General features: G+C 42.3%; 1 protein-coding gene across 1 annotated transcript in view; it reads right to left on the reverse strand.

Moving 5' to 3' along the window:
* The window catches only part of ALK (ALK receptor tyrosine kinase), a 302,683-nt gene that overhangs the window by 14,162 nt on the left and 261,341 nt on the right, over positions 1 to 27,180 (reverse strand). Inside the window, 11 exon segments of the mRNA XM_041424114.1 lie at positions 167 to 231; positions 1,124 to 1,214; positions 3,396 to 3,582; positions 5,278 to 5,376; positions 6,572 to 6,724; positions 7,409 to 7,507; positions 8,966 to 9,148; positions 9,930 to 10,074; positions 10,901 to 11,032; positions 13,348 to 13,498; positions 17,671 to 17,833. Coding sequence (XP_041280048.1) covers positions 167 to 231; positions 1,124 to 1,214; positions 3,396 to 3,582; positions 5,278 to 5,376; positions 6,572 to 6,724; positions 7,409 to 7,507; positions 8,966 to 9,148; positions 9,930 to 10,074; positions 10,901 to 11,032; positions 13,348 to 13,498; positions 17,671 to 17,833 — 1,468 coding nt within the window.

Genomic DNA, 27,180 nt, shown 5'->3' on the forward strand with positions numbered 1-27,180 from the left:
CTTCATTTGTAAGAAGAACAGAAAAGGATGGTAATGCCTATGCTATTTGTGCTAAAATTACTGTATAGATGTGCTGAGAGGACACCACCTATAAAAAACCTTTTTTTCTTTATTTTGTTGGGCTTTGCAAGCCTACACAAGTGGTGTTGATGTGATTCATACACACCTAATAATGAGAGCTTCCATGAGGAAGTCGAGCTCATCTTGCTCTGAACACACTTCTGGCAATGTCTGGAAAAGAAAGAACAGGTTGACAAGGAGAAGATACTTCAACTTACAGATTAGAACACCTGGCACTAACATTGTCTGCAGCAATCCTTCTTTAAAAGAAACTTCACTCTAAGCCACTAGAGCATTGTTAAACTAGACTGTGAAGCCTGTTGAAAGGTAAATATCAGAACTCCTGACCCATCAACGCCACTGTCATCCTCCTCCCAGCAAAGGAAACAGCCCAGAGTGCACAGAGAAGGTTCAACATATGAGACTCTGCTGTATAGAGGATGAGGAATGAGATCACAGCTCCTGAGTTCCCTGCAGTTCAATGATCCTACCTTCCTGCAAGGCTGGGATCTACAACCAACAGCAGAACAGTGCTGCTATGTAATCTCTAAGGGAAAACAAACCAGCTAGACTGCTGAAGGCCTGGATAACTCTACCAGGGTCTCTTAGGATTTATCTTCACATCCAATGCATATCCATCCTGTAAGGGAGTGGTGAGATCCTTGGAAAACCAGCCATCTCCTACTTGCAGGGTCTTTGATGTATGTGCCAGCAGCTTTTGGCCCTGAGAAGACTTTTGGACAGATTACCAGCTAGGTGTAGCATGGGGAGGATAGACAGAGGATAGATTTAGTTCTCATTCCTGCAGCCTGCTGTGGCTCTGTGGGAAATCTTTGCCTATTTACTATGCACAGACCTCTTTTAGTAGTCTCACATACCCATATCCTACAAGCTGTACCATTGCTGTGATGGATTACAGTGCTGCAACACAGCAGCAATATTTCTAGCCACATCCTTCAGGACTTATAGCAACACTTCACTCGTCTTCATTGTTACAATGCATTGGGACTCTGGGGTGAAAGGTGCATGAAACCATCATGATAACTCATACACTGTCACTTACTTTCACAGCCACCTGCAAGGGAGTGGGGTCGCTGGGGATCCCTGTCACCTGACCTTCATATACCTCACCAAAGGCTCCGTGGCCCAAACCCCTGGACAGACCAGAGAAGACAAGAAGGTTTTACTACAGAGAACACACATTATAACACTGTGGACACAGCTCACAGAACGGGCTCACAATTTTCATGGCAGTGTAACAGGGAGAACTGGATATTGACAATATGGTCTCACCAGACCTTGGTGAGATCTTTCATGAACCTACATTTTATTTAATTGTAAGGGAAAGCAGTCCATGGAAGTGAACATTCCCCAGTGAAATCGAGCTGCTGGCATTGCAGCACGTAACAGAGAGTACTCATCTATGGCTTTGGTATCAGTGCTCAGTGGTGGGTGCTCCAAAACAGATCAATAAAGACAGGACTTTAGTCTTGGTGTTTACACACCCTAAACGCATTAACAGTTCCCCTGATATTTCTGCATCACCATTAAACAAAACATTGAGCAAGAAACTAGGAGGCACAATGATTCTTAAAAGACCTGAATTCTAAACCAAATAACTTTTCCTGACTTATTGTGTGATTCTGGGCAAGTACCTTAGCCAGTAAATGGTGATGACAGTGCTTTGTAAAGCACTCAGCTCTAGGAATTTGTGCTGAGAATTGTTTCTGGCAGTGATCATGTTATGAAACTTACAGTTTTATTTTGAATAAGATGGCAAGAAAAAGAGAAAGGAATAAGAGTAATCATAAAATAGATCCTGTTCCATGTCCTTGTGGTACAGATTTTGCATACTTGTCTATTCACTCCTGACTCAACATTAAGTCAACTGGTACAACAACAGCTATTTCACATCAGTGGCCTCTCATAATGACATGGTGAAATATGGCAGAGGATGAGGCTGCACCCCAAATCCTGAGTCCCTCTTAACCCTGCATGGGCTGCACATTGGGCAGTAGCTTTTCCAACCTCTGAGAGGCATCCCTGCATCTCGGTCTGGGAAAAAGGCTCTCAATACAGCTCTCTGCTACAGCATGCACTCTCCTGTTAGAGCCAGGTCTGGGCTGAGGACTGCACTGATTCTGTTCTCTGCTGTATCTATGGACTGCTTTTGCATGGGCTGTTGCCCTCCTGTCCATATGAACAAGGAGGAACAATCTGCTCTGCTGTTCCTTAAGCTCTGTCTCTAGTTTTGCCAGGTTAGAACCAGTCTGGCAGTGAAACCACACTGAGGACTCGTGTTGCCTGTGACTCAACCACTTTGTGTAATAACATTTTGTAGGTATCAGCTTGAGACACCATTCTTGGCTCTGTCTGACCAACCTATTACGAACTGAGGGGATAGGCCAGATCTTTATAGCTCATAACTCACCCTCCTTCCAAAAAGTCCACTTTCCCTTCCCTTGTCAGTTCCCAGCTGTATCCTCTGCTATCTGCTTGCCACACTTCAAAAATCCTTTCAAAGTCCAAGTGGCAAAGGGAGCAGCAGCACAGGGTACACTGGAAACCTCCAGGTGCAGTCCAGCAAGATGTGCAGGTTAAGGGGGAATGAGATAAGAGACAGCAAAACATTGCAGACTACATAGACTGCTCTGAGCATAATTTTTTTTCAGCACTTTAAGCTTCCCAATTTTTCAAGGACTCCTGCTTCCACTTTTTATTTTTTTTGTGTAACACTGCATGGTATCAGGGTACTGTCACATTCACAAATATCCTTCAGTAGAGCAGTGTGCAAGAACTCAGCATTTTCAAGTTTTTCTTAGGAGACACTTTAAAACTTTTCAGAAGTTCTCATCTAAACGCAATTATGTTGCTGGCTTTATATCCCTGACTTTTAAATTCTGTCTGGCATTTTCAAATCCATTCCTTTCCTTGCTATTGCACTTAAGGATGTCATTGTCTTTACCAAAGATCCCATCAAAGATTTAAAAGAGCCTCCTACAAACTTCAGCCATCCCAGAATTTCATCAGCTCATGGCAATGGGCCATCCACTGCATAGCCTGTAAAAGATGTAACTGAATTACTGGTGATGATTATTCAGTTCTCCTCACAATCCCAGGAGATGAACACTGCACCTGTAGAAGGTCAAGGCGAATGCCAAAATCTAGTCCACCGCACACGAGCCTAACTACTGCAGCTTTACATTTTATGAAAAGGGGTATGAACCTAAAAGTGCACAAGAATTTGCACAAAGCCATGCATTCACACCTCTCTAGGAGAGCAGGGATACGTGGGTGTACAACGAGAAGGGTGGGGAAGGCAAAGATGAATTTACCGGATGAGGGAGATGTTTTTTCGAGGCACCTCTTTAAGGTCACTAACGGATGTGGTTTTCCCTGCAAAGCAGTAGTTGGGGTTGTAGTCTGTCATGATGGTGGAGGTACGCAGCTTGCTCAGTTTGTACTCTGGGCTCTGCAGCTCCATCTGCATGGCTTGCAGCTCCTGGTGCTTGCGGCGATACACTAAACACAGAGAACACAGTTAACCACCCCCAGAGACTGGATTTGGGACAGCCCTTCTCACTGGGACTCACTGTGGTGTGGCCAGTCTTGGCAATCAAACCAGCCAGTGACACTGGCATATTTCTGTACATCGAATAATTTCAGATAGAAAATGGGATCTGAAGATATCCAGGAACCTTTGATTTACACATCTTACAAAGAAACAGGCTTTGCTCATGGACTGTCTGGGAAAAGTAAAAGGACTTTCACTTTTCACATCTCAGAGTTCTGATGCTTTTTTTATGCTCTATTTAGTTTAACCAGACCTTCCAAATACAAGTCCAGTTTGAAATTTGTGGTGTCTTGTATAACCAACTTTCCTAAATCACATAGAAGTGACTAAAGTCTGAAATGAACTATTGCATCAAATTGTTCAAAATGGATAGCCTAAGCTGTTTCCTCAGAATAACACATTGTACATTAAAAATAACTGATTTTCCAAAACTTCCTCTGTTTCTAAACAACAGAGTAGGACTACATTTGAAGTCAGTTTATGGTATGTTATATTCCTTGCATCACTTCACTGATACTTCTGCAACACCATTAAAAACCACACCTTGAAAGAAGACATCCTGAGGATATTCCTTGAAATATTAACTGATATTGCAGGATTTTTTCTAAAAGAAGATGACAATCAGGAGCAGGCTAAATCGCTATTGATTTCTGTGGGAGCTGGATTGAGCCCAAAGACTGTGACGGCAATAGTTATTGCATCTTCTCCAGCAGATGTTGCTCAGGGGAAAAATTGAAGGGGTAAACATGCACTTGCAAAGGCAGATGGATGTAATGACCTATCCACAAACCCTTCCTGTCCTCCATTTTCCTCCTCATTGCCTTTGCTTTGATTTTTTAAATCGTTGCCCTTTCCTGAGATGGAAATGATAGGCTCATTGGATGGAAAGAGGATTACTCTTCCACTCCTGAGAAGTATTTAGTCATTGTAAAAAGGCACTGTCAGGACAGAAATCATAGGTGTAGGACCATGTGCATGCAACTGATAACTCCTGAAATCCTTAAAACCGAAACAGCTGTGCAGATCTAATTTCCTGCTCTTGGTTCATCCCCCTCCTTCCCCAGACCACACACAGTGTTGACAAAGAATGGTGGCAAAGCTGTGGTTTGAATCCTTGACTCCTTTTCATTGATTCAAATCTATTCTGCTTGCACCAAATGGAAGTGAGCGATTGTTTAAAGTAAGAACACGAAAAGGTGAAAAATACCTTTTATAACTTCAAATAAAAATTCCAAGAATACCCACATCCTACTAAGGAGCAGTTTGTGAAAGGGGAACCTATGTGAGAGTTTAAGCTTAAAGAGCATTAAGAGGTGAAATCTGTACATAGGCACACAAATAAAGAAGCTTTTAGGCATTAAACAGCAGCAGATCTCACAAAACCAGAAGCAGCTGTGTTCTGGCAACTGCACAGTACAACACAAAAAATAATGTCTCTTTTGAGATGCAGTCAGTAACTGAAGCCTCCTCGAATTGGTCATTGTGGTTAGAAACAACTACAGAAATCTGAAGATGTGTGTGGGAAGGTGTCATTAAATACAGCAGTAGCTCAAAACCGGAATCCTTTTGCCTCTCAGGGCCCAATTATCCCTAGCTCAGATCCAGCCCTCATACAAAAATATCTTCTGCAGAGAAACACTCACCTATCATGATTCCTGAAAAAGCCAAAATTAAAGCAGCCACCAATGCTGAAGTCACTACAGACAAGACCAAGGAGAAAGGGAGACGAACCACTGGCTCAGCTGCAACAGAAAGAAGGAATTACATGTTTGAAATTATCTTCCAGGAGCCACTTTTTTGCCATCAGATTTTTTTCTGCTCTTCTTTCCATTCGCCATCTGCTGCTCCAATAGCGTAGGAGCAACCTCTGGCATGACCAGTTCTCAGGATCTATGACTTCTCACACCTCATTGTTTCACTTTTCTCAATTACTACCAAGTCATTAAAACAGATGGTTCACTATCAATGAATTAACATGTGAACTCCCTGGGTGCAAAAGCAAGACCATAAAAACCAGGGGCAGGAGGTTGGTGGGGGGGGGGGGGGGGGTGAAAAGAACATTACATTGTTTGGGTTAAAGTGCTGCTATCAATGCCAAATCACAGCAAAAGCAGGAGGACTGCAATATATCATCTCCTAAATGCATGTAATCCAGGCGGAAAAACCTGATAACAGTGCAGTGAAGCTGCATCTTCATGTGGGATCGTGCTATTAAGCTTTACTTCACCTTGACAAAATGACCATACTTTTTACCCATCTTACAGGCAGGAATGGTAAAAAACCAACAATTTTCCCATGCCAGTGACAAAGCTGAAAGCAGGATCCCAAACCCCTGGGGTGACCTGCTCTAAATGCTGCACAAGAATAGGAAGCAAACCTAGTAATGGAGCTCTGAGCACCTGGTTTTGAAAGAAAGGCAAGCACAGGCACTGTATTTAGTTTTTCTCAGAGAAATCTTGCACAGAATTTCCCACAGTTTCTGAAGTTTTACCTTAAATGTCCAGTTCCACAGGAATCATATTTTCTTTCACCTTGCACTTTTTTTTTCCCCCCCGCTTTAAAGAACTGGTCTGAAATTTAAGTTCAACTGGAAAATTCTTTCAGCAAGCAAACTTTCAGGATTTCAGAGCAGACTCTGAACACCAGCACAAGCAGACACAGAATTTGACTCTGCTCAGATCTGCCCAGGAAGCCAAATATATACTGCAGAGCAAAGCAGCACTGCTGCTCAGTGCCCCAGTCCTCAGAGCTGCTGAGGCTATATCCTGGCAAAAGAGCTCTGCAGCATACACCAGCAGGGAAGAAAGTAACATTCTACTGCAGCCAGGTTTAAGAAAGATTAGACAGCACTTTCAGGATGTCTTACAGTCCAAACCACAGCCTTTGGCCATGCATTTTCTGTCCCACATGTTAGCAGTACCCCACACACCTACTTACCTGTGCAAGACACACCATCCTCTGCCAATTCTGTGCCTGGCTCACAAAAGCAAATGACTTTTTGAGTCTCAAGATCAACATGGCACTCGTCCATCTCACAGTGACTGCAGTTAAGGTGCAGCCTAATTTCCACCTCTCCGTGCCCCTCTGTCACTAAGGAGTGGATGAAGAAGCTCAGTTAATTAGTGTAAAGACCATTCTTATAATTTCCTTGGGCTCACTCTTTTTTTTCCCGGACTTTACTCCCTCCAAGACCAATCACTGCATTATCTTCAAAACTTTCTGGCTGAATCCACCAGGCCAGAGTGCATCTGCATTTGAAAATACTTCTGGCTGTTGGAAACTTTCTTTTTTTTTTTAATGAGTAGATTTTTTTTTGTTGTTGTTTTCTGAACACATTGCAAACATATTAAAGACACTGACTTCTGGGAAAACACAGGCTGCAGTGGCAGCAGTTATCACTCCCATGCACTGCTGGGCAGCACCTGGATATTTTACCAAGGGATGCTCTAAGGAACTTTCTTGTTAGTGAGTAGTCAGGTGTTTTGTCTGTTTCTTTCCTAAAGTATCTGAGCTATGATGTTCTGTTATCACTTTCCTTGTCCAAAATTATTCTGTAAACTGGTAGACTGTACTGCTGGCAGTGTTTCCTAATAGGCTTGATGCTTCCTCTCTCTGTTTTTTTTCTGCTACTTCTGCCTATTCTCTGCTGTATTTTATATACTTTCTGCCTCCTCATGTTCATGACACTGAGCTGCACCCCAAAAGGTTGTATGGGGTCCTACTACTTTTAAAATGAAATAAACCCATGAGAAGACTTCTGACCAGTATGAATACCTTTAAGTGCTGGAGTGTATAAAGTACCAATTGGGTTAATAAAGGACACACCATCCTCCCCATCCATCTCTGGGTCATTGTCCACTGCAGCATTGCCACCTATGTCAAACCAGAAGTTACCTTAACAGACTGAGGCTCACAGAACAATAAAACACAGATAAACATGGCAACATGCATGAATTCAGCCTATTTAGGGAGGCATCCAAATGAAAAAGAGAAAAATTAAAGCATTTAATATATAGGGAATATTTAGCAAGTTGTGGCATGAACTAGTAGACTTTAGAACTTCAATTTAATAAAGAAGCTTGTGACAATCAATCAATCAATCAATTAGCTCTGTTTAGGTAGACTGTTGCAAACTAAGGCACAAACTTCATCTTTAACCATTTGGATGCTGTGAAACATACAAGCCCTTGTTAAAATTTATGTAGCCAAGAGACTGGAAAGCACCAGTACTCCAGGGCTAAGTTAGCACCCTGCTGATCAAGGCATGTACTGTGTCAGCAGAGGGAATGAATACCTGATATCCTTCCTCTCCTTTGCACCCTAAATGCAGGGTGGTCAACCAGGAGTGGGGACTGAAGGAATTTATCAGTTGCTCATTTGTGCTTGAGCACATGGAACCAGAAGCAAAGTATGGGCAATAGATAACAAATATTAGAAACACATATAATTTGTACTTCAAGCATGCAACGATTCCCCCACCCACCCAAAAATAGCTTTTTTCTTTTAATTGTCTTCAGTGAAATAAAAAAAAAAAAATCATGTGAGTCATTCTGTCAGAAAAAGAAGCATTACACAGGAACATTGGTACAAAACATGCACTTAATCATTTAAACTCATTACTTCCTCTCAATATTTCCAGGCTACCTTCTACTTAATTTAAGCTGTGGAGAACCAGGGGTTAAAGAGTCCACCACAGTGCAGATGGCTGCAGAAACTATGTGGCCCAGGAGACTATGGGTTAGTAGAGATCTTGAATCTGGCCCACACCAGTTGTAATCAACATAATGCCATCTGACAGCTGCCCTGAGACACAGAGGCACATGAAATTAGCTCCTTGTTGACTGAAGTCATATTAAGAGGGGTGCTGGCTGGCAGCCTGAGCCTCTGCACCCAGAGACCACTGTGCAGGACCAAAGCCCACCCACAGCAGGGCAGGGGAGAAGCTGCATCTTTCCCCTGGCATAAAGCCTGGCTGCCAGTCTCCAGGACCAAAGTCCTCCAAAAACAGGTGCTGGCAACTAGAGCACAAAGCTGTGTCTCCTCTTGCTCCAGCACTCTCAACCCAATGTGAAAAGCTCAGGAATAACAGCAAGATCTTAATGTCACATTTTGCAGAGCGCAAAGCCAGGGTTGCAGCTGAAGGACTCTTTGCAGCCTCTGGCTCTTTGCTCAAAGCCTAAATGAGTTCATCTAGTGCTAAAAAGGCAACACACAGACATACTAGTACATAACAGTCAAATATGCTAGCTACAGGAGAGTTATCATCAGCATTTTGCTGATCATTAGCACTAAAGGAGGGGAAGGGACACCTTGAACACGAAGCCACTTTACCTATATATCCTCCGCCTCCTCCACCTGAGGAGCACCCCCCTCCACCCCCTCCGAAACCCCCTCTTGTCTCCCACCCCCACTTCTTCATGGCCTGGGGGCAGGATCTTCCTCCAGTAGCACCTTCCAGCAAGGATTTTCCTGACCACAGGAAGGAAGTGTTATCATTCCAGCCACCTCCACCACCTGCAGTTGAGAGAAGAGAAAAGGCACAGCCAGGGGTTACTTTTCCTGTTAGAAACACTGGAGGGATCTGCAGGACAAGAATCCATTCAAAACACCTCAGCTGAAAGTCATCATCTGCACCTCTTTTCACTCACCATACAAACAAGGACAAGTATTTTCTATAGAAAAGGTAAAAAGATATCCCTACCTACTCTCCAACCACTTCTTTCTGGTTTACAGAGCCTTCCCCCTCTGTCTAAAACACTCTTGAAATAAACCAATGCAAATTCTAAAGTAGAAAAAACTGAATTTATTGTAAGGGGTGTGAAAACATGTCCCACTCCTACTCTCCACACCACATACCAGTGACTCACTCTCAGCTCTGCTGCTTGCTCAGTCCAAGGTCTCTGCACAGAGACTTCTAGACATGGTGCAATTATGCTTTTTCTGCATAAGCCAGAGAAACTCTGAGTATGTCCACACAGCACAAAACAGTGCAGGGACCAGGACAGTAACATTGGCACTACCAACTCCCACATCAAAAATCAAACAACTTTGTTTATGAGAGGTACTGTATTATTTTGGGAGAATGTAGCCATTGTTATGGCTATACCATTTCTGATACTCTTATTTACCCCAAGTATCCAGCACTGTGGGTACCTTCTATTTGCATCTGTTATAACCCTTTGTTCCCCCTGAACTGTATTTTCATGAGTTTTACCTCACCTTCTTGTGAGGAGGAGGAATCTGCGAGTACCACATATTCACAAAGGTTTTCTTAAAAGGAATAAACTCTCCTTACCTGCAGCTCCTGAATTTCCATTCAACCCTGGAATAGAGGAATCATTTTCCAGTCTTTCTGGGTGAAATGTGTCCGTTTTGGCCCTGTAGGCCCTGCCACCACCCCCTGCTGCAATTATCAAGGGGACCGGTTCTCCGTTCTCCATCTTAACAAATTCAGAAATAAAGGCAATGTTCAAACTGAGTCAGACATGGAAATGGAAGTTCAGCCACATCATAGTTACTGCATGTTGCACCAAGCAGGCATCTAAGGCTGCTCAGCACTGCACACTGTCACTGCATTATTTATGTACCCACACCCAGGAAATTAATGAATAGAAAATTAAAGAATAAGTCAAGTTCTGCTACAGGAAACAGCAGTGTCAATAGCTCTATGAATTATATCTACCATGGTGATGGCTCTTAGAAAGCCTGTAATGCCCCATATGACGACTTTTATCAAATGAAACAGCTAAGGAGCACTGTTCTGCACAGTGTCTCCCCTGAGACCAGTGTTTGGAATGAGCACTGTCTCAGCTAGCACAGGAAAGGAAACATCAGTGGTCCACAGCTACAGGACTGCCAACAGAAAACATACAGGCTACCCTCAGCTTTCCTTGTCAAGCTTAATGTATAACTGATGTCTCACATTCTACAATGTCAGAGGCGAATGAAGTCCTGCAGAATTTACCCTTTTTCTGTAGAACTATGCTTCAGCATCTCAATTTTTACTGGGGAAAAAAAAACAAACCCTACCCAATTCAACTCATTATGTTTGCAAAGGATACTTCAAGCCACTGAAACAAGTGTGGCCATATTGAACAGCAGTTCAAAGTGTGAAGGGCCAGCTCAGATCCCTACATCTCTCAAGTGGAAATTAGATACCCAGAGATCACTCTGTGGACCCTCTCCCTCAGGTGCATAAGGGATTTTTCAGAGGCAGGTGGAAGGATGTGTTGATGCTGAAGGTGCATGGGGATTGTGTTTCCATACCTTAAATATGTAAGTGGCACCACCCCCACCACCACCTCCTCCTGCCCATTCATTGACACTTCTGTTCACACGAATCTCTTCTTCAATCACGTTGTTCTCTCCAATGCAGACTTTCTGGATAACATCATTTGTCTGCAAACAGAAGACCAAGTCTGAATTCAGGTAAGAAACCTCCACTCCCTTGTGCACACAGAGGTCTCATGTACCCTTCTCACCATCCCAAAACAAGAAATTGTCCTCCAGGGAGACTACATGACCAGAACCAAATGAATGCTCTTCTGCAAGAATCTGGCTTTTTGCCTCAACCTTCACCAGAAGAATTTGTTGCCATTTTAATTAAATTATTTTGAAGTAAACTCAGTGCTGATACCTATTATCACGTAATACACCTCCATAAACTTTTAATATACAAAATGTAGCAGAATTTGCTGCAAATATTTCCCAGCACTAACAGTCTGTATTTCACAAGTGGAGGAAGGCAGTAACTCAGCAAGGATATGTGCCTTGTCCCTTGTCACACAACAGCCAAATGGCAGAGACAGAGAACCCAACTCTGTGTTTACCTCATGTCCAGTCCCATTGGTTGGGCCAAGCAGTCAATGTGCATCTCTGATGATCTTGGTAGCAATTTTACTGCAACTACCAATGCCTACCAAAAGAGCAGCGATCCCATCTTTGGCTGCAATGTTCTCCTGATGTTAATGAAAATACCTCACTAAAAAGCCTCCACATTTCCTACTTAGCATTTTTTCCCTTCCATCAATTATCATTTAACACAGTGAACTTTCTGTATTAGGCAAATCCCTGAATTCACTAACTGATTTCAATCACAACATTAAACCGTGATTTATACCTACTTCAGGACTATGACCTGACTACTGTTTTGGCTTAAAATTGGAGCACTAAAGTGCATGACAAGCAGGACCCTGCTGTAGCATTTTCAAGTTGCAAACTTTGTTTCTAGCTTATTTTACTTTACAGGTTTTGTCTCAGTAACACTGTCTTGTTATATTGCACATATAATGCACACTGAACTTACTAAACCAACAACACTTTTAGGGGGAAAAGGCACAAACATTTATTATAGCAGGATTCACCTTCTGCTTCCTTCTACTTTCATGTGTGTGTTTTCTTTTGGAAGAAGAACCTGATAAAAGCATACTCAAATCACAAATTATTCTGCTGACCACACAATATATTCTAAGTTGTGCTAGAGAATGAGTGGCATCCCTTTTGTGTGCAGACTTGCCTAAAGAACTAACAGTCCTCCTTTCCCTGTTTTTTCCCTCTCCTTAATTGATTTAGAGTTGGGTGGGAATGATTAATAAAATGACAAACTCAATGACCCAAAGGAACCACTAGATTACAAAAAAAATAATCCTTCATGGCAAAGACATAACTGATTACAATCCAATCTAGTAAAAGTCCCCTCTACAAGTCAATGCAATCTCTTTGCCTCAATGAAAGAATTACATTAGCACTCAATAAATTTTCACTAAGATTACAGTGCCCTGCAATTTAATGAGTCCATATATTACCCTCAGCTGGAATGTCCTAGTTAAAGATGCTGGATGGACGTTTGAGTTAGGCCATTTCTCATTTCAAAAAGGCTTTATATTAATGGTTTGTTTGTAGATATGTGTAATTCTAGTTTTAGCATTATTTACTTCAGCAGCCAGCCTTGAGAACCCCTTTTACTTGTCTATATCCTTCAACCTTTCTCTGCTCTTACAGACAGCTAAGCTTTCATCTCTTGGAAGCCAGCCATTATCAGCTGAGAAATGCACATCATTTAGATGTCCAGCTCAAACCTGAGGTGAAATTTCATCAGAAAATGCTTAGTTTGCTCCATGAGAGTGTCCTATTCCCACATCCTCCTCCAAAGAATACTTAAAAATTAATAAACTCCTGTGCATGTACATAGTGCCCATCTTTCTGTCAAGACATTTGCAGCAAGGGTTGGTTAGTAACATAAAAATCAGGATTGACCCAGCAATGATTGATTTGTCTTTCCTATTCCCCTATGGAGAATAACCAAGCAGGCCCTGTCATGTGGGTACCTCTTGAGGTGCAGAGTAAATGATAATGGCAGGGCTGGGCTCAATAGTGGAACAAGGGCAAAACCCTGCAAAGTCAGCCTTGAAGACTGATTTCCAGAGGAATGGAAGGCAGCATTGTCTTTTGTCTCCAAGCCCCCACACAGGTGCTCTGAGGTACTCAGACCAGTCAGGAACCTGTTGTGTATTATCAACGGGGCCCAAATGTTGAACAGAAGCAAGCATAGGGACATGGTGCTTCAGATTATCATGCTCTCCCAGTAAAATTGTACCTATTTCTTGACTCTTATAGGCCCAAACCCCTCGAGGACAACGTTTTTCTGTGTGAAAAGACAAAACTCCATGGATTGGTAGAAGGGATGAAGGCAAAACAGAAAGGCAATCACTTACACTAGGACAAGCATCTTCTCCTTGCTGTCCCACCAAGATATACAGCGTATCATCCTTCTGCAGGTCAAAAATTCCCAGCACAGACACGCCGTGGGACCGCACCATGGTGTTCTTCCCTCCTTTCCCACCCGCAGCTCCATAGCCTGAGATGCTGCAGGACAAAGAAAACAAGAGGCTGCCACCTGAACTGTCCCAGGCAGGTGGAAGGAAGCACAAACCCCTTCAGAGCAGTGAGCACTTTGCACACCTGAACTCGGTGTCACAAAGCTGTGCTCTGAAGACCTGACTTTCTAAATAAACCTAAGCCCAAAGCCTGAAGACTGATTTTCTGCTCTGTTTGAATCTGTGAGCTTGGGTAGCTACAAAACACATTCTTTCACATTGATTATTGGGCAAACAGCTGAGAACAGAGCAAGCAAGTCCTTCTAGTTTCCAGCTTTAATATATGAAACACATCTTGTTTCCCAGAAGGCACATCCTTGAGAAGTTTGCAGCAAGGAAGAGAAAGAACAGAAGCAGGAGAGCTGGTAAAACCAGGACATATGGCTAAAGAGGACATTAAGCATGAGATTGACAGAGGGAGATTTGAGGAAGCAGACAGCATAACTGGTCCTGGTAGCAGGGACCAGATGGAAAACAGCTCTCTTATTCCCAGGACCATAGAACACAGAAAGAAAAGTAGATGGAGATGACACTACCTGCAGTAAACAAGGAAGGCAAAAGCCCCCTGGCCAAACTCATGGTGATCAGGAACATCTCCCTGTCTCCAGCCAGGAGTGGGCAGGTTACATTACACATGGGCTGCTGCAGCCTCAGTTAAGGCTCCGGGATTTTTATTTCAAACAGTCAAGATTCAGAGGTGCTTACTGCTGCTGCTGTACCCAAAGATCTGGCTGTAACACTGTATTTCTCATCTTCTCCCTTTCTGACCATGAGCATACTTAAAGCAGCTTTTAGAAAAGGATTTCAAAGCACTTTTTAAAGATCATGATAAAACACACATTCCTGCTGCAACAAAACACAGAGTTACGCAACTTTCTGAGCAGGTGGATGATGGTAGAGCAACTCAGTTTAGACCTGAAATAAGCAGGTAATTCTCCACTGACATTAGTAGCATTCCATGTGTTTCTATAAGAGCAAAATTCCACCTGGAGCAGGTAACCAGAGACTGCAGGACTCAGAACTCAAAAATTGCTCTCGGCTTCCTACCAGGCACAGCGTAGGTGCTCTGCTTTAACAGCTCCTTTCCTCCAGCACCTGGCTGCTCTCTGCCCAGCACAGTCCTGCCTGCAAACAGGCAGTGTCTCATAAAGCATATTAGATCCTGGCAATGTGACATGATTATGTTCATGCCACTGCTGATAACCAAAGCAATCAGTCCTCAGGCTGTACCAGAGCCAGCAGAAAAAGTGATGGACACAGCACTGGGCCACCCTGAACAGATGCTGCATGAATCTGAGAACTGAGTTGATTTACTGTAGAATTTTGCAATGGCTAATGAGGTGCACTAGCAGGCAGAGCAAGCTGGCAGGGCTAATTGGCTGCCAGTAGGGGCCATACTTTTCCATGTAAGAACAGATTTTGCATACATGCAGTGATATCAGAAAGTTCAGGAAACCCAGTCTGGCCTCACTCAAAGGCTGAAGACAAATAAAACCCAGTATATTCAGGTGGCAGTCATTCCCTATTCAAAATGCTGTCACTATTTAAACAGTTATCTTGACTTCAAACCTTAAGAGGCTCCCTTTCATTCGGAACACGTTTCTTTTAGAGGTGGAAGGAAGCCATGTAACCATATTGGCCCTGAAGAAAGGTTCAGCCCATTCAGAGCAAGAACACAGAGTACCTTCCACTGCCTTCCTTCTTTTCTTTTACTGTGACACTTGTTTAACTTGTGGGATCTGCAAAAGAAGCCCACACCTTCAGGAAGGGTCAGGATGTGCAGAGTGCAAACCAGGGCTGGAGAAAAACATGCACCCTAATATCCAGGTTATTGGAAACACTTGGGCTAGTCTTGAGAGTATGAGAAAATGCTCAGAATGACACTTTTTTGCACACCACTTGGGCTGTGTTCTTGGGCCACCTTACATGAAGGAACCATAGAGAAGAGAGGACAGTGGATGTGATCACAAATGAGGCACTCACAAAATGGACCTAAACCTCTTAATTCAAAAATGGAAAGAAGTAGGATAAAGGATGGTAATGTGTAATTTATTACAGTCCACTTCTTTCATACTTGGTCATAAGACCTAGATGACTAGACCTTCTCAATGCTTAGAAGGAGATCTGAAACAAAAAAAAATATTTTATAATGTTTAACTTCATTGTTACAAAATGTGAAGTCCCATGAGAGTGAACCAGAGCATGTAAAAACTCCAGTTTTACAATGTGGGTACTACAGTGTGAGGCAGCTTACCCAGACCTTCACAGATGGGGTTTTCTGGGTGTGGTTGGTTTGTGCTTGCAGAGTTTTGTGCAAAATTGAGTTGTCTGTATTTTAATAATGCATATTCTGCCTCATGTTCACAAAATCAATATCCTTCTTGAGCAATTACCAGGAGTGTACATTACACAGTGTAAAACACACTGATATGGCAGAACATCAGCTTTCTCCAGAGCCCAGCAGCCATCAGGAGGGTTTTCTTCCTGCGTCAGGTGTTTCAGCAGTGCCCATCAGGAAAACTTAGAGGACCCACACTGCAGCAGGACCGCAGGGCAGAGCTAAGCACAGGCAGTAAGTCCAGACTCTGGGAAGCCCTGGAATTGATATTGCAACTTGACATTTTCCTAGGGCTATGCTGTGCTGGTGAACTCTGCTGCTCCTTCAGCACACCAGAATCAGGGGGATTGTCAAGTTAATTTAAGCCCACAATTGCCTCCTGCTTTCCCCAGGCTGTGAATTTTCTACTTTAGTCTTAAGAGGTGCAGAAGAGAATGTCATCCCTTTATATATATGTTATGCACGACATTATACATCTACTATCTATACAGAACTTAAAAGTCTCTTAGGTCATTTATAGGACTTAAATAGACAGGTCATGCCTGCAGGGCCCAGGGGTTGTACTGTGCAGCAAAAAATCAGCCTACAGTGGCACAGGAATTCTGGCTCTTCTTGGACTCTGATATTAAAGAAATGACAGTGCTGTAAGCTTTTGGTCTGCTCTGCCTCTTCATTTTTGGGCTGTGCTTTATAACCATATTTACTGGGTGCTGGTTCTGAAAAATTCTATTCACCTCAGGCAACTCCTTGTTGATAGCTGGGTAAAGTATCATTAATGCTTTTTGCATTACCATCAATCCTTGTAGGAATAGGCACTCAGGCAGAACTTGTGCCTAGCCTAGCCTGTTTCTCAAAACTGCTTTGCCCTAGACCTCTATTAGAGCCTGACATCTGGCCTCAACATTAGCATTCTTTTTCAATATAAAAGAAAAAAGAGATGAGATCAGAAAACTGTAACTGAAATTTGTTCAAAGCCTTCAATGGAATGTTTTGCTTTGAAATCCAAGATACCATCATTGGTTTCAATATGGAATGCTGCATAAAACCCACCTCTAGAGAGTCACTTGCTCAAACTGACAGTTCTGCTTACAAAATGATGCATGTAATGGCTTCATGTTACCATTCAGATACAGTGAACTACACTTCGATTGTACTTCTTTCCCCAGCAAGAGCAAAAGGAAAAAAATGATTGGTAAAAATCTGATTAAGTAGCATTGAACCGTATCTGATCACCTCTCTTTGAAAACAACTCCACAGGGGGATTTAGTGTTAGAAGCCTCAGTATCACAGAGCCTACCATTTAGGTGGCTGGCTTCCAAAATCAATTCTACTGTGGTAAACCAGGCTTACAAGCTCAACTTGCTGCCTCTAGATTCAAAAAAGTGAAGATGCTGAGCAGAGGCAAGCTGTCCCATAAGAAATGCTGACACATGATTGTGCCTTCCACACCAAGTGAAGGGTGGGAAAAACTCATTCTGATCCCAGAGCTCCCATGAATGCCAAATGGGAAACGCATTCCTCTTGGTCTGGGGAGGTGAAAACGCTTCATTTTCTGCTACTGATAGAGCTCTCCCAACCTGTGACCATTTAGGCTAAAGATTTGCCTCCCTCAGAAAGTGTCTTCTTTTTCACCAAAAAAGTTGCATCTTCCAGGGAGCAAATCTGAGATGGGAGAGACTGGAAATCACAGGCTCAGTGATAAGTAAAACCCAGTAGATGTGGCCAAACTTCTAAATGTAATACTTCAAAAATGCCCGGCATGTATCAGCAGCTTGGGTCGTTTTGAACACAGATACATCACGACAATGAGACAGCTTCCTTACCTGTATGTGTTGGTTGCTGGTACTCTCCAGATCTGAATGCCTTGGAGAATCCCTTCAGCTCCCACCACCACTCTGAGCTTGGAGTTCCTGTAGGCATCGTTGCACTGGCTCTGTGTGGGGCCATAGGGTCCACTGGCACCACAGGTTGTGAACAACCACTGATCTGAAAGGAGGAGACGTGCAAAGCATGACCCCAACACCCAAGGACCAAGGAGCAGTTCTGCTCCTTCGCTGATCTGCTTCTTGGACCAAGAGCAAAACCTGGCCCTGAGGTTTTAACCCAAACAAATACCCCTAAGAATTATTTTAAAAGCTCATAGTTCTGTGTACCTCAGTATTTGACAGCTTTTCATCAACATCTCCAGGAATCTATCACAACAATAAACATAGTTTCATTTTTCCTAAGGCTCAAAAAGGCAAAGAGCACAGAGTAGAGAAAAATCCAACAGAGTCCTCCCAGTTTCAGGCTCTGCCCTCTGGGCTGTTAAGTGCTCATTCTTAATATCAAGGCTGGTGCATTCTAGCCCTTTCAGTTTCTAGAGACATTTGGTTATTGAATTTATTTTAAATGGGAAAGTAACAGTTAATTAGATAAAAACCTGTAAACACAACACCATCACAGTGATTAAAACATAACAATAAATTAATTGAATTTTGAATAATTGTTTGCTCACAGGACACTGAAATTAAGCTTCAGAAAGCAAAACACCTGACTGAGGCCTGTAAAACAGGCATCCAGCTCTGCATTTTCTAGGCCAGATCTGTGGGTGTAAATCAATGCCTCCCTATTACAGCCATTTTCATCAATTGGAAGTACTGATCCTGTACAAATAGATTTCTAGAACAAGGCTTTGTTAATTTGTGTTTCAAAAAAAGTCTCTCATTTTTAAAATTTGAACACATGATGGTGGCAATTATGTCCTTTTCCTTAAAGATTCATTTTAGGAGCATTGCAGTCCCAAGACCACAATGCTTTTGTAAAACCCACCTTGTCCTATTTTCTAGTATATCAGGAAATACTTAATATATAATCAAAACTAAGATCAAGATGGTAAATAAGTAGACAAAGCACTTTTTGTGAACATGACATGATTTATCAAACATAATTATTAATAACCTAATATACACAATCTAATAAACTCCATTAGGTAATTCTACTGCCATTAAAGATAAAAGATATGGAATCTGAAGTTTTTTCTACAAATGATGTTTCCTAAGTCCAGTCAGCCTTCCACAAGGCCTTCTCAAAGGGCACCATTTCTCCACCAGCTTCCACAAAAGCAATGCCACACATGCAGATTCCTTCAGTGGTGATACTAAATAGCTCAGACAGGGCATTAATTGGACTCAATGTCCATGAGCTGGACTCAATGATCCTTGCAGATCCCTTCCAATTTAGGATGTTCTATGATTAGCTTGACCTGCTTCTTGGAATTCAGAACTATTGTCTAAGCAGATGTGGTTTAGAAATGATGGTCTGCATGTATCTGAATGTGCAAGGCCAAAAGTTCTACAACTGCTTTTACTGGAGAGGTTCACCCTCCAGAAATACAAGAAAATACATTAGCTTAGCCGAAAAAAAAAAGTCTGAATTACCTTTTCACAAACTAATCCTGAAGATCAGCTAAATTCCTTCTTACGAAGAGTTCAGTGAATTAAATGTATCAAAGAATTTGACAGAACTTTAAGAAATACAGTGACTGGTATTTCTGAAAAATTTTGGTAATACAGTGTTGTGCAAAATTACCACTCTGCAAAAAAATTTCCCAATCTAAGTACTGCTGAGAGAATAATTCCACCTTTCTGAAAAATCTACACCACCCCTACTCAAAACTCCCCTGCAACAGTCCTCTACAGATTTTGTCACTGTTACTTGTTTCATTTACATACTAATTTCAATTATTTCTCCAATCTTCTGCACTGGGTGGCAGTATGAAATCTTAAAATTATTAGACAGCAAATGGAAGAATTTTCCTCTCTTCCTTTGCTTCTGATGTACCCCCAAAACAACAGATAAAAGGGTAAAGGTGCCTAAGGAAGGTGAAAGGTCTAGAAGTTATTAAAGCCAAATGCTTCAGTAGCTCTGAACAGTTTGGCACCAGAAATTACTTGTGTTTATCCTTGCAAAACCCACCCCAAACCCAAAGGAAAATCTCACACTAGCTGGAAGATGAGAGACTCATTCTGTCAGCTATCACAGTGATTTAACATTGCAATACCCCAGCGGGCTTAGCCACCTGCACTGAAACATATGTTTAGTAAAGCAGGCAGGTAAGTGGAACAATAAGAAGCCACTTGGATATCTCCAGAGAAATATCAAACGCGTTCCCAAAGGTAGACGTGGGTGACCTTCAAGGGGACAATAAGCCCAAAACATGAGAGAATCAAAATGGAAAACTGGAAGCGATAAAACCTAGGACAGACCACAGCATGTGCAGACTGCTGCCATGGTTAAGCTTTACATTTGTGATTTAGTGCCTTGAAATAATACACCTTCCTTAGGTATCTGCCTACCTGACCTTGGCCAACTTATCTCTAGATGATTCCACATGCAATACACAGCACAGATGGACCTGAAACTGGCTGCTCTTGGCTCCCACTGGGTTCCAGGGACTGGGGATCGGTGAACTACATTTTATTCCAAAATGCTTTGAAATGGACCTCTGGTTCCTTAAAAGCCCTGACTGAACAGAAGGAGAATGCCCTTCTGCTATAGATCTTATGCCTTCAGACTGAACTGAAGCAACCAGAACAGCTTTTGTATTTTCTGCCTTTAGGGCAGACTAGAGGGGACTCACTTCCAATGCAGAGGCAGTATCAGAGCAAAGGCAAACATTGCTGGCAATTTGAGATTAGTCAGTCTGGGTTTTCAGAGCTTAAGAGGATGGGAAAGGAAAAAAACACAGTTACATTATGCCAGGGAGTACAATGCAAGGAACCTGGAGATGACTGAGGACAGGAGGTTGTATCTTGGATTTCTGAAGTGGCCCTGTTGTAATGGATACAGTGGTGTATACAAGATTGTCTGTAAAGCCTGCCAAGTTCTGCAGGTGCTACAGCCAGTGCTAGCAAGAATATTTGCTTTATTCAGGTAGACAAGAACAGGAAAAGATATGTTTCAGAACTAGCAGAGCTAGGTAGTGATCTTTGCACAAAATATTGCAGGAGGAAGTCTGGCCCAAGTGAAGTGCATGGAGAGACTGCACCTAATTCAAACCAGCAGGGATTTTAGTAAAACCTAGAGCCAGATGTTGCACGAGCTCCTCATTTGTCATTGCTGCACTGATGTGCAAACAGCCCTACTCCTGTTTATAAATACTGGAGCCAGTCCAACATGGAACAGCCTTGTCACTGAATGGGACAAAGGAATAATGAATGTCATTAATATGACACAGGAAGAAGTTGCCCCTCATTTCAAGATAATTAGGACAGATGGATCTTATTTACAATTCTGGGTACAGACTAAAACCCCCACACTTCCCCCCCCCCCCCCCCCCCCCCCATTTCCCAAAGCCAACTCTCAGTGTGCAGATACAACAGCCCAAGACCTGAAACCTCTGACCCAGCAGCAAACCAGAGCACTGCCTGCCTTAATAACCCACCACTACTTTTTTAAAAGTAAGATTTCACTGCCTGCGAAGTATTGATTTTCTCTTGATTCTAGAAATGACTGCAGCATGTCTTATGAGCTTGGAGAGAGCATTTCTACAGGTTGCTGCATGCCACAGCAGTTTACAGTAATTCAGTTTGAAGCATTATTTTGATCTCCAAAGACTAAAGCAGCAGCACTGAATCGAAAATCCTTAAGCAGCTCAGTGAGGAGCATAGATTTTTTTCCATCTGTGAATAACTGTGGTCTGTTGCATAGTGCACAACACATCCCTCCTTCCTTCTGCAGTGTGTGGCAGGATAACACTGCCAGCACCTCAACACTGGGAGAAGAACAGCAGGACTTCCCAGGCTAAACCTCTGCCAGAAACTAGCAGATTGTGGAATTCTGCCCAACTTCACACAAGTTACATACATCCAGTGTCCAGAAACAGCTGAGCATTCCCATAAATGGAAATTCCTTGGGGGGGGAGCGGAGAAAGTGGAGATCACAGTGAGATTCAGACTGGAGCACCACATTTCATTAAACAATTTATACATCAGTTCAGTTTGATAGAACGCTGCCTTTTAAAAGAAACATGGCAGAAGAAACACTAAGTTTCTGCCTCTTCACCCAGTCACCTCCCCTCCTGCTCCCTGGCAAGTCCCCCAACACATTGGCAAGGTCCCAGAAGCAGTATTTTGCAAAAAATGTATTTTTGGCGCTTATTAAAACAATTGAAAAGAAATGTCTTCCTTCATAACTTTTCTTTCCATAATGAATTCACTTATTGATATATTTACACACACAGTCGCTCATCCTTTTGCACAGCAGAAATTCTAGGTTTCACACAGTTTGTCTAGATACATGAAATACACAGCAATCAAGCTGCTGGATTTCAGCCACAGCAAGAGGGAAGAGAAGTCCTGCTCTTGGAAAACAAAATGAACAAAACCCCACAAGACTTAAAATGACTGATTTGTTTGAAGTTCTGATACTGCTTGTAGCCCTAGGCAATACTGCTGCAGGCGGTGTTGCAAATAACAACCAGCAACACTGAAGAGAAAACCACAGAGCAAAGCCTAAGGCACATTTGTACTTCTAACATAGAAAGCAATTTCATTGGCACGTGTACAGCTCACAAACTCCAAGCCACAAAACAGACAGAGGCATTCTGGCTATACCTCAAGGGTCTAAACATATTAACTGGCATTTGTCAAATCAAGCTGGTTTGAACCTAGTTTAAACCCATTGCCAACCAAATCTTTAGTGACTTGAGCAAATTGCCAATCAAGCACCATGGTACTTGGCTTGTTTTGGAAACTAGAGTAACATGTTAGTGAAATGCATCAGTGCTTTAAAACAATGTGTAGATAGTTTGTGTAACTTGCTGTGACAACCTCTATTCAGACCAAAAGGCTATTCCTACTTCCAACAGAGTAAAAATCCACATTAATAAGGGCTATAAATTCTCATTTTTCAGAGACATAAGAACCCCAGTCGCTAAACTTTTGGATGCTATTAATTCTTCCTCACAGAGTCCACAGGTAAAACCCTTCTTCTCAGGCAGATGTCAACAAGCTTCATGCCATGACCAAGTGGAATGTTTTCTTCATCTATTTGTAAGAACTTCCATGACCTTCCCTTGCCTGGCAATATTTGGCCAATATGGGGAATCAGAGGCTTACAGGAAACTGCCCACCATAATCTTCACTAACATTTGGCTGCCGCTGGCACCATGGGTTGTGTGGAGAGCTGTAGATTTTACTCAGTGCATGAGCAATCTCAGTTATGCATTACCAATAATTCCAGTGGTCCATGCTGGAAGCCTGTAGGCAAAATACACTACAAGCATATACAAGAAACATGCTCAGTGAGGTAAGGATTTCAATTTTGCTTTGGGTTCTGCCATTTAACAGTGTTCTGTGAGCAGTAATTGGAGATTATTACCTTTCCCAGGATTGAATTTGCCAGAGATTAATGGGGCAGGGGTTGAAAGATGATGGTAAATGGCAGAACTAGGTTGTGCTCACAATCGCAGTCCCATACCTGTTAAGTGTGTCTACAAAATGCTATTAAGGGGATATAAAATGATCATAGAAATTAGTGAGTCTTGCCAGCAATATGAGAATCAGTTACTGAGGTATGGCTAGACTAAGAGAGGTCGGCTTTTCCACTCTTTTTGGAGTTACTGTTTCTATCTTTATTTTCTAAATGAGGGCAGCAGTGGAAGACTTGGATATGTCTTTCAGTTCAACAGGAGGAGCATCTGCAGTGATGACAAACATATGTCTGATTGATCCTGAGTATAATTCCAAAGAAATAGTCAAAATCTTGATTCATGCTTTAGATTTTTCTTATGTTTTTATAAATAAGGAACACTCTGGGGGCATTCTTGTAGGAAATTGCGGTCAGTGTAAGAGGGTAAGAGCACTACTGACTTTGGATAGCAATGAGAATGCCTTGTTTCTTGCCATTTTCTGAAACCAGGCAATAAAAAAGCAGCATGAAGAAAACTAATTTCTTTTCCCTTTTATGATTCACAAAGAGTCTTCCATAAAGGGTGTTAAGTGATACATGCTACCAACCTTTTTGGAATTTCTTTTTTCTCATAATTACAAAGGATGGTAGAAATGAACGTTAGATAACAAAGACCAAGTTGGGTGGAGGTGGAAAAATTATTTAAAAACATTTTCTGAGATTTACAGCAGTTTCTGTACAATTTAAATTGCCATACTTAAGAGTGAGTGGCTTTGAAATGCAGGTCTGAAACCTGTGAATTGCCCTGTTTATTTCAAGTGCATGATTAACTCTAGAGAGCAATTATGCCAATTCAACTTTGCTAGGTTGTATCTGGTTGCATGCTGATTTTCAGTATTGCACCGTTGCTATTTTCAATCCTACAGAGAAAGCAAGTGTTAACACTGCAATAAAGAAATTCATACCTACATATTGTGAGATCCCACTGTTGTGTCTGAACATTTCCATCACTGTTCAGAATGTTACTTTTGTTGGAGGGGGGGCACTGGGCAGTTATTTACTGCGTTAATTGATGCATAATACAAAAATACAATTCTGCAGGTACCTTTATTCCATTATACCAACAGTTCAGTTAGTATAATTGCATACAAAGAGCAACCAAATGTAATTTTCTTTTACTTAATACTTGCTCCGCTGTCCCTTTCAGCTCCTTCATCTGATTAACTGATGTGACTGAGAGTTCTTCCGAGAAACAGCCATGGAAGTGCTCAAAACAGGACTCTCCCTGATGGAAAGCACAAAATCTGTGCAACCACTAATTGCTGTGGGGAAGGGACTGGAAGAAAACAGCAACCCAGTTTGGGTAAGAAAATTATTTGATGGCAGTTTCCATGCAAGAAATCAGGGCTGCACAATGGCTGGTGGATGTGCAGAGCAGAAGGGATGAAACAATGCAAGATTTGGGGGGAGAAAAGGTTAACATTTTTGCACATTGCACAACATGCCATTTTTGTACTGTGTGCCCTGACACAAATAAGTTGTCAGTGGGACAGAAGAGAAGCTGAAACATCAAAAGAGAGGCTATCTTCATGGTATTTAAAGCCTATTCAGAAGCACCAGTAATCTTTAATTAAAGCTTGATTGCTCTGTGTCTTGTTATCTCCTTTTGCCTACTGAGAATCCTATTTTGTCTCCTTCAGCTTCTGTGATAGTAATTTGTTTACCTCAAGTTCCTCATTATTGCTCACTGTATCTTTATGTGCCCGAATTTCCCATATTCTAGCCTTGTGTATAAAAGGAAATTGCATTGGTTTGATATAAATTGACTTTTTAATTGGTAGTTGAATGATAGTATGATTTGAGAAGCTTTCAGTTTTACTTAAACTAATACCTAACCAATTTAAAACCAAAGCCAATGTAAGCCTGGGTTTACAACAGAATAAACAGCACTCAGCCTCTTGTACAGATTTAACCATCTCAATGAAAAATCCTGGTTCCATTAAAGCTGATTCAATCTTCTGGCATATGCAGGCCTTGTTACAACTGTTTTTCCAGGCTGCTTCTAGAATCAAATTTCACCTGCAACCTTCCAGCAAGAAGCTGGTATTCCAGCAAATAACACATCATTAGCTAATCGAAAAGGAAAACATTTGCACTGCCCTGTGAACATCTACCTAATTCTCAGGTTTTTTGCTTTCGGGATGACCCGAGAGTCCCTTTTTCCCAGCCCCATGGCAGAAGAAAGAGCCGGGATTCTTTGGCTCTGGTTCACAAGGTTGTTTATTATCTATTATCCAAAATATTTTCTCTCAGACCTGTAGAGGTCTGCTCTGCAGGTCTGTCAAGGGCACACTGCCCACCCCTGGGCTGGTGTCTACATTTTTTACTATGAGTTACATATACTTTATTTATCATTCTTTTCCAATACCTATCGTCTATGTTAGACTGTCTGTTTCTACTTTAGGCCAATCTAAATGTGCCACCATCACCAAGAAGATGGAGGCTAGGAAGAAGAAGGAAGAAGCATGGGACAACGCCCGTGTCCCTCCATCTTGCCTCCCAGACCCCCCATTATAAAACCCCCAAAACTCCATTTTTCACCCCTTGATTAATTCAGTATTACTCTACTTAAACTTCTGTGACTTCATACAAGGTTGGTAATTTGCTCCATGGGTTAAGATCGAAATCCCAAGTGTCTTTGCTTCTAGCCAGGAATCCCCAGCCCCCTGCCAGGGGCACGTGTCACCCAGGGCACCCAGAGGGATGTCCTGGGTTCCCACACCTAATGGCCACCTTGCACTGCAAGTAACTGTGTGATTTGAAAACCACAGGAATTTTTCTGTTCTGGTCCTGGTCATCAAGGAACTTGATGACCAGGACCAGAACAGAACCACCAGAACAGCAACACCACCACATTAGTTGTAGGCAGTTCAGGTCTTCTTCTAGCCATTGTGTTCATGATCCCAGGTGTGACACACTACAGTGGCAACACATTTTTGGAAGCTTTAGGGTGTTTGACAGTGTGGCTGTATTGTGTATTTTGAGTCTCCATGGTGCATGACCTAGAGTCACTCTGAGCCATGACCAACAGCGTCAAGGCTGAAGAAGCAAGTCAGTATGTACAGGGCCTGAGAGCAGAGAGGGCAGGGGGGCTGCTGGTGCCAGCCATCAGTTCTGCTGAAAGTGCATTTCCAAGCACAGGCAAAAGCAGCAGGTGTGTATATAAGAGGCTGTGCTCAGATACAAAGTGGAGGGCCCCTGCCCTTGAAAACAACAGAGCTTGTTTGGATTTAATGCAGTGTAAACAAAGTGCTACCTGTCTTTCAGACTGTAGCTCCTGCTGCTAAGGCTGAGCTGGCCTGGGGACTCAGGGAGGGCATTTTATTATCCTGTTGTCTCATCAGCTTTAGGAGCACAGTTCTTTGTTTTAGTAAGATTTCTTAAGAAGGAAATATTATAGCATGTAATCCATCACACAAGTCAAGGATCCTATTAACTGTAATTACTTTAGCTGAGCTCATATTGGTCAGTGCAGTCTTTGGGACTTCAGGGTGGTGCTGATGCTGTTGGTTCACTCACACAACAGTAAATATGTGCCCATCAAAGGAAAGGCCTTCTCAGACTCAGCCTGAGGTTTCTTAAATGCATTACAGGATGCAGAAAGAAACAAGATTAAAGCTGGGTAAAATACATAGCTCAGGGACCAAACAAGCATCTGCAGTGTTTCCTGACAGCAAGCAGGGGCTCAGCAACACAAAGGAAAAAGGGAATTTGGTGCTGCAGAGACCCTCAGAAATGCAATGACTTTCACTGCAAGAAGCTGCCACTCAGCTTCTCTGTTTCTGCCCTCTCTACTCTGAGGGCACAAGGGGAGAAAATTGCTGTAGGAGTAATTTCAAACCCCAAGGGCTAGAGACAATTTTAAACAGAATATGAACAAG

This window comes from Onychostruthus taczanowskii, unplaced genomic scaffold (genome assembly GCF_017590055.1).
Source record: "Onychostruthus taczanowskii isolate IOZ18803 unplaced genomic scaffold, ASM1759005v1 scaffold80, whole genome shotgun sequence".
Classification (NCBI taxonomy): domain Eukaryota; kingdom Metazoa; phylum Chordata; class Aves; order Passeriformes; family Passeridae; genus Onychostruthus; species Onychostruthus taczanowskii.